Source organism: Quercus robur, chromosome 10 (genome assembly GCF_932294415.1).
Source record: "Quercus robur chromosome 10, dhQueRobu3.1, whole genome shotgun sequence".
In the NCBI taxonomy this organism is placed as follows: domain Eukaryota; kingdom Viridiplantae; phylum Streptophyta; class Magnoliopsida; order Fagales; family Fagaceae; genus Quercus; species Quercus robur.
In genome coordinates, this window is record NC_065543.1 from 27,289,086 (window position 1) to 27,297,648 (window position 8,563).

The 8,563-nt window shown below is 37.7% G+C and overlaps 1 protein-coding gene across 1 annotated transcript; it reads left to right on the forward strand.

Annotated features, from left to right (window-relative positions):
- The first annotated feature begins 6,911 nt into the window (after positions 1-6,911).
- LOC126703996 (uncharacterized) lies at positions 6,912-8,018 on the forward strand. The gene has a single exon (XM_050403040.1). The coding sequence runs from the start codon at positions 6,912-6,914 to the stop codon at positions 8,016-8,018; it is 1,107 nt and encodes a 368-aa protein (XP_050258997.1).
- The last annotated feature ends 545 nt before the right edge of the window (positions 8,019-8,563 follow it).

An 8,563-nucleotide genomic window follows, 5' to 3' on the forward strand; every position in this document is an offset into this window, starting at 1 on the left:
CTCTAACTATCGGTGTACTTGCTTATTTTATCAACAAATATTGAAAATGGTGCTTAAGAATACCATAAATTTTTTTTTTTTGATACGAACAAAAAACATTTGGTTTTTAATGTATATCATAGAATTGTTAAAATAGAAAAAGAATTATGAAAATTATATAAATTGTTCAGGTTGTGATGTAGACACGAAATTTCCTAATAGTATTTCTTTTCGATTTATTGGTAATTATTTCCAATAAAATTTACTAAAGTTGTTTATTGGTTGATGCAATTATTAGTTATTGCTAGGATTTCTCTCTCTCTCTCTCTCTCATTTTTAAGGGCACCTTTTGCAAATTCAAGCATTGTAGCATTGATAAAATCCATTGTCACATAAAGGTTGTGAAATTTTCAAAATTATGTTGATAGAATTTTTTTTATTTAATAAATAGAACTCAAATTTAATACAGAGAAAAATTGAGTGGTTCTTTTCAACCCATTTGGTTTCAAAATATGGAACTGTAGGGACATGATTTCTTTAACGGCCCAACGGTGATGTTGGGCTCATACATGAAAGATCCCTCACAATATGATTTGTAGAGAGTGGGCTTTGAAAGGCTTGCCTTTGATCACAGGGCGATGGTCCGGTCCTATTTTTAGAGGAATTCATGTAAAAAATAAGAGTTGGATTTGAACATTTAAGCCTTCTAGCATTACACCCTGAGGGGTTGGACTCCTCGGACTTTGTCCGAGGATCATTAAGGTCTTCCTCCGGTTGTCCGGCGGAAATTTTTTGCGGTATGCTTACTTCTTTAAGTAGTTTACACCCATGGAGTCTTTTCTCCTTGTGGTAGGATGGGAGTCCTTGGTTTTTTTGTCCAATGTTCCCTCCCCTTTATCCAGATTACTTACTTTCTCTTTATACTAGCCTACGTTTGCTATCCTTCGTCCACGTGTAGGGTCAACTTTTACGAGACTGATATTTGTCCCATCAGTCTAATCCCAGAATTGTTGGGGTGGTTGATAAAGCCGAAGAATCCGGCTCTACTGGATGCTGAGTCTTATTTGGGAAGGGTAATGTGGGCAACTTTCCCGAGATATTTTAGATCTCCTACCCAGTCTGGTCCTATACCGTTTTTGCCCCTCTTTTTTGGTGGAATTTTGGGTCTGCCGAGGACCGAACTGTCCTCGGCAACATCTCCGGGCCATTTGGGCTTTATGTTATTGAGCTTGGGCCGTAGCTGTCTTTGGCTTGGGCCCTTGGACTTCCCACGAGCAAAGGGACCTGACCCATAAATTATTGGGCCCCACAGGAACAAATAGAGTATATAATGTTACATATCATTGAATTTAATTAACCAATAAAAACGACATTAAATTTTACATTTTATTATATGATCTAATTTGCTTAGTAATAATAATCCCACATATTACACTAGAACTATGCGCATAGTATATATGTGGGAAAAAGGGAGTAGCATTGGTAAAAAAAAGTGTAATAAAATTTAACAATTTGATAATACTTATTATATTTCTTAGTAAATATATGTGTATATATATATATATATATATATAAATATACTTTGGGTGTCTAAAGACTACTATTTATAAATTTATAAATAAATTACGTGCAACGCATGGGGCAATAACTAGTTACTTATTCAAATTTACAATCATAGATGTTATTAATAATCTTTATTTTAAAAAAATACAATTTTCAATTAGCATTTGACCTCCACCAACACATTTCTTTGCATGCTATTAGTTGAGTTAATTGTGTTTGTTTGTTTAGACCCCTAAACACTCAGACTGTTTAACCTAATTAATTAACCAAGTTAGCACTTAGGTTTATTATTTATATCTAGGTTAAACAGTAATAAATCATATCATGCAGTGCGGAAAAATAAATAAGACAACGATATGACTATTTAGGAAAACTAATGAAACTAACAGTTTCAAGGTAAAAAACCTGAGGAGGATTTAACCTGACCTATCTTCAAGGCTAACAAATCCACTATGATAGAAAGAAAGTTTACAATAGATTTTCTCCCTAAAATATAAAGTTACTTCTTGTAAAACTTACTCACACGACCACATGCAACTCCGAATCTACGGACTCTTTTATCTTGAATCTGTTGCACACAAACACCCATATTTGCGACTTTGAGATCCCACTCAAAGGTTTTAGTTCACCATCAGTAGTTGATCTTGTAGCAGCAACTTCTACATCATCGGATCTTGCATTTCTTCAAAGAATATTGCCCGTAGAAGACTTTAGAGAGCTTTGGGTACAAAAACCCTAGATCTACAATTGGAGGCACAAGATGCACTATTTTCTCTCTAAAAACCACTCCTAGGGTTAGCTTATAATATCATTTAAATACTGGAAAAAAGGGATCTTGATTTGGGTTTCAAACGGACAAGTTATGGGCTTTTTATGTTTGTTGTTGTTTTGCTGATATGCAACTTTCGATTGATCAAGAGGGGAATCGAACAGCAATCGAACAACAATCAAGAGAACCAGATTGTATCTCACTTTTTTCACTCGGAACTTGAGTTATTTTGTTTTGGACTTGAAAGTACACCATTCTAACTCAATGAGACTTAGTTTTTGTCATGGTTTACCAATACTACAAACTCAAAACCTAACAAATTGTAGGTAAGTTATCATGGGTTTTTATTTTTATTAAAATATATATGTCACTGGTTATACTTAATGGTCAATTAATATAAGTATCATGAAGGCTATGAGTCTATGACTCTAGCCACTATATTTTGTTTTGTCATTTACAATTTTTAAACTCATATCTCGGATCTCTTTATGTATTCAGAAACTTTTTGTTTCTTTTTTTCATTTAAAATTTTTAAACTTCATATCTCTCTCTATGTACATACGGATTTCTATTGAAACAAACGAAAGCATTAAGTCCACATTAAGGAAATGACTACTTTAATAATGGCTATTGCAATGAATCTATTTGCAATATTCCAATTTATTATTTTGAAAAATGTAATTCTTCCATTTTACTAGATAAAATTCCAATCAATTAGGTTTACAACAACTATTAAATAGCTTTTCACTACAAAGTGAAGCATTTATGTCATTTTTGGCCCATTATATTTTTTGGTTCTCTCTCTCTCTCTCAGTTATTCATCACTATCATATAGACAAAACTTACATAATTTAATCACTATGACTAATTATATATAATAAGTCATTTTGAAAGGATTTATCAATCAATCTTTACTATTTATTAACCATTTTCTTCTGCTATTATATTGACATGTAGCTTGTGATTAAGTTCCTATAATTAATGATTTTATTAAAGAAGTGTAAGAAGTCAAAAGTCAACATGGTTTGTTAATTTCCTCGTTCGGTTTTATTCTATAAAAATAGTGAAATGGTTCTAAACTATTGTGAAAATTTGTATGGGAATATAAAGGATAAAAGACATCCATTGATAAAATTGATCTCATAGCTAGAGATATCGTGTGATATCTTAAAAGTTTCCCAGAGAACCAAGCATTGTTTGATTATCAATAATTAATGCATATGTCTTGAATTCAGGTGAAGGACTGTTGAGGAAAGAGCATAGGGTGCATTAACCCTAATGTTTGAAGCTATTTAAGCTGTTTAACGAACAATTACGTACTTCTCTTTCACACACACACACAAAAAGATTCTCTCACTCTCTTCACTTACACAATTATTCGTCATTGTCCTATAAATAAATAAATAAACCTGCATAAGTTATTAACCATGACTAATAGCAACAAGTGATCATATTGGATAACACAAGCAGTGATCTTTACTATTTATTGACCACACTTTCTTCTGCCATTATATTGACACATATTGTCTGTAATATGATAAAGTTTTAATACTTAATATTAGTCTTTATTTAAGAAGTAAGTAATCGAAAGTTAGCATGATGTGATAAATTTTTTTTTGGTTCATTTGGTTCTATTCACAAAAGGCGAAAAGATCCTAAAGTACTGTAAAGAAAATGTAAAGGACAAAAGCCATCCACCGATAAAATTGATATCATAACTAGAGTTTCTCGAAGAACCATGCATTGCTTGCTAATCAATGGATATTTTTTGAATGCTGGAAACTGTTCAAGAGAGAATAGATATTATTAACCCAAATATTTAAAGAATTTAATGTGATCAAAGATTTAAAAAGTTATTGGACATTGTAGTACTTTAATTTCTCTGCGTAAATTGTAATAAAATCTTCCACATCAAAGTGTACAGAGCAAATAATAGACTTGTGACCAACCTGTTTCTTCAAAACTAAGATGTAAATGTAATCGAAAAACCACTTTAATGGAACGGGGGTATAAATACAAGTAGTAGAACCTACATTGTTGTTTTAATGATAAGTGAATAACATTCAGAATTTAGAAGTGTGGAAGCTATTGGCGTTGAGAAGTTGACCGCAATCAAATCAGACAATATAAGTGATTAAGCCCACCAATACCATATTCATGAATCACATAAAAAACATTCGGGTAATTCTTTCAGACGTTTGAATGAATGAGAAGAAAAGAAACTAATTAATTTTCGCTTGAACCAATTTGTTATCCCAAGCATTAATTAATTTACTGCGGCAGACCTTGGTGTTGATGATGCATTAACCAATTCCACCACAAGTCCTTGATGTGAAATAGTGATATAGAGTTCCTAAAATAGATACTATATACATTGAAATATTAAGAGCGTCTATTTTAAGTATCCAAAGCTCATATTTCATATATATTAGTACCAACTAGGGTATAACCCATATATATGCATAGTACAATTATAAATAATCACAATTACACATATGGGTTTAAATTATATCTAGTATAAAAGTTACACATTTTTTAGAGTTATATATATAGCTTAAAATTTTGGGTTTTTTTGTATGGTTTATTTATATTAAACTCTTGATTTTTGTATAACATTAACTCACCTAGAAAAAAATTAAAAAAAAAAAAAAAAACCTTAAATAGGACATGTAACTCAAAATTAGACACTAATTAGAATTCAATTTAAGGCGATGCCAAATACAAGTACAACCTGATCAAAAAAGTTACTTAATGTGAATGTTTCGTGCTGCAGGCCACTTTTACTTAAAGCAAATACGTGTATATATAACAGAACTCCCAAAATGATAAATCTTAAGTATAGTTCTTATAAGGACTTCCACATCCAACAATTAAATTAGTTTATGTGACCCTCCTCATCACTGAAACTTGGCATTACATCAAGAACTACTTATTAAAAACCACCACAAAGTAGAGTTGCTCTCTCCTTGGGTCGGTTCTTTCCAAGGACCTTCTCTAGCAGTGTAGCATTGTCATTCCTTTTCAGAGGAGTCCGAGTCCTTGTGAATAACACAGTTATTCGCAGGCTAGCTGGGTTGTTTTTTCGGGGGTCCCGGGGAAACACCTTCTTCCTTTCCTCTCTCTTGTATCCTTATTGCCCTTCAAGCTTAGCAATGGACGACTTGTCCAATCATTGGAAATCCCTCTCACTATCTGAGAAGGAAGGAACCGAATTGTCCTTGAAGTCTGACCAAGCAACAACTACATTCTCCATCATAGCCAGGTTCCTTACGAAAAGACCTATAAACCTTGATGCCATTGCAAATACCTTTAACCCCCTCTAGCGAACAAGAAATGGTTTTCGGATGAAGTTCATCGGAGACCACCTTAACTTCTCCTTTGACTCCAAAGAAGAGGTTGACAGAATCCTAGCAGCTGAACCCTGGAGCTTTGACAAATGCATCATGGTACTCTCAAGATATGAACACTCGATTCCGATTAATGCCTCAGACATGACCTCAGTATCCTTTTGGATACAAGTACATGATATCCCATTAAGTTTTCGAAATAAGGAGGTGGCGGAATAGATTTGTAAGGTCATTGGTCCGGTTACCAAACTAGAGAACCCAAACGACTGTGACGGAGGTACATTTATACGAGTCCGTGTTGTCGTGAACATTTCCCTTCCTCTATGTCGCGGTTGGCTCATCACCCTGGACAACAACGAAGTCCATTGGGTCTCCTTTAAGTACGAACGCCTCCCTAATCTATGTTACTGGTGCGGCTGCCTCACCCACCCCGATAAGGACTGTGAACGTTGGATAGAAAGCGAGGGCTCGCTGAACAAAGAGGAGCAACATTATGGGCCATGGCTCAAGGCAGCTCCGTTCATGGCTTCCAGAAAATCCTTTCTCTCCGTCCCGGGCTTCTATGCCAGTATGAAAACCGATAAACCTGGCTAGAAGCAAGCTGGAACTCATTCCCATAAACGGGACTCCCCAAATACGACGGTAAGCGAAACCCCACCTGCTCTGTCGCCGAAAAACCAGGAGCACTCCTTGTCACCGAAAATCGTGGAACAAGACGCGAACACCGTCTCGATCAATCCCCAAGGTCAGCCATCAACTGACACAGATTACACAGGGCCTCCTTTTTTGGGTTCCACTCTGAAGCCCACTCAGCCATTAGATTTTGGCCAACTCACTGAAGAGGTTGACGTGGATATCCGTTGCTTTGACAACGCAGACCTAGCATGCTATAACGCAAATAACTCCCACCTGGGCCGAAGCCCATTGTTGGTCAATGAGCAAGAATCCCTCAATGGTTCACCAACTAAAGGCCCCCTAACCAAGCCCAGGGACTCAAACCCCACCCAGGATACCAATAGTACCACCTCGGCCCAAAACCTGATGAATCCAGCAAATGACAAAAAATGGGTGCGGATGCAACGTCCCACTCACATACCAGTTAAGGAGAATGCTGTGGTTTCTTTAGGAAAACGTGGTCCATCCCCTACCTTAGAATATTCTAGAACCCAGAAACGAAGAACAACGCAAGGAGATGTTTCCTCAACCCCCTCACTTGAAACGGCGGTGGCTGGTAGACAGCCCCGCCGACCCCGATGAGTCTGTTGTTCTGGAACGTGCGTGGGCTTGGGAACCGGCGCACCATTCGGGAGCTCGAGAAGTACATTCGGGCACAAGATCCCATTGCCCTCTTCCTGGCCCAGACGTGGGTGGGTGAAGCTAGGTTGATTGATTTATGCTCTGAGTTGGGATTTGATCATTACTGGGTTACTCCACAAGTAAATCACTTGGGCTGCCTAGTTCTGTACTGGAAGAACACAATAACGATTGAGGTAATGTCCTCGTCGGCGAATCATATAGATGCTATGGTTAGGGTTGCGACGGAAGAGAGTTGGCGTCTCACAGGGATATACGGCTTCGCCGATCCAGCCAAAAAGCGGGACACTTGGGCTCTCCTCCGTCAGCTCCATACAAGCCCCTCGATGCCATGGCTTTGCGCAGGGGATTTCAACGAAATCCTCTGGTCCCATGAGAAGTGCGGCCTTGGCCCAAGATGCGAAAACCAAATGAGAGACTTCCGTGAAGTGTTGGATGAAGCTGGGTTGAAGGACCTGGGTTTTGTTGGGAAGAAATTCTCGTGGAAAGGCCAACGCCTCGGCGGTTTGGTGCTTGAGAGGCTGGACTGCACTGTTGCCAATAACCATTGGCTCTCCCAAAACCCAGGTATGAAAGTCCAACATCTCCACTCTTACTCCTCTGACCATCTAGCCATTATTGTAAAACCTGAAGGCATCGTACCTAGACAAAACCGGCCTTTCAAATTTGAACAAATGTGGTTACGTGACAGGGGATGTAGCAACACGGTCATCAGTGCTTGGAGTCTGTCTGTAACGGGGGCTACAATGCCAGAGGTTGCAAGGAAAATTCATACATGTGGGGAAAAGCTCTCTGAGTGGATTAAAAATAGTTTTGGAAGCATTAGGAAGTTGCTTGAAGAAAAGAAGAAGCTCTTGGACAAGGCTGAAATGGCAGCAGCAAAGGGGGGGGGGGATCAATTAGTGGTAAAATCCCTTCAAATGGAAATTAATTCACTGCTCGACAAGGAAAGCCAGATGTGGCAACAACGCTCTAGGGCGCTTTTTCTGAAGTGTGGAGACAGGAATACCTCCTACTTTCACAGCAAAGCCTCCCAACGGTTCTGAAGAAATCGAATACTTGGTCTAAAAAATAACATGAACATTTGGTGTACAGAGGAGTCTAAGATTAGAAACATTGCCTTTGAGTACTACCAAGCCCTGTTCTCTTCCTCGGCCCCTTCCGACTTTGATGAAGTCCTCTCCAAGGTCCAGCCTTTAGTGACCGAGGATATGAACTCAATGTTACTTCGGCAATTCGACAAAGAGGAAGTAGAAGCAGCTATGAAGCAGATGGCGCCCATCACAGCCCCGGGACCGGATGGCATGCCCCCTTTATTCTTCCAATCCTTTTGGAGCACTGTGGATGTGTATGTCTGTTCTACCATCCTTGACTGCTTGCAAAATTGTAAGATTCCAACTGATATAAACCGTACTCATATTGTTTTAATTCCAAAAATTAAATCTCCAGAAAGAATTACTGAATATCGCCCTATAAGCTTGTGTTCTGTGATTTACAAATTGGTATCTAAAGTTTTAGCTAACTGGCTTAAAAGTATTCTCCCCTTAGTAATTTTAGAAAACCAAAGTGCTTTCTAGGCTGGGAGAGTAAT

Coding starts and splice junctions, on each gene's coding strand:
- LOC126703996 (XM_050403040.1), top strand. CDS start 6,912: ATGAGTCTGTTGTTCTGGAACGTGCGTGGGCTTGGGAACCGGCGCACC.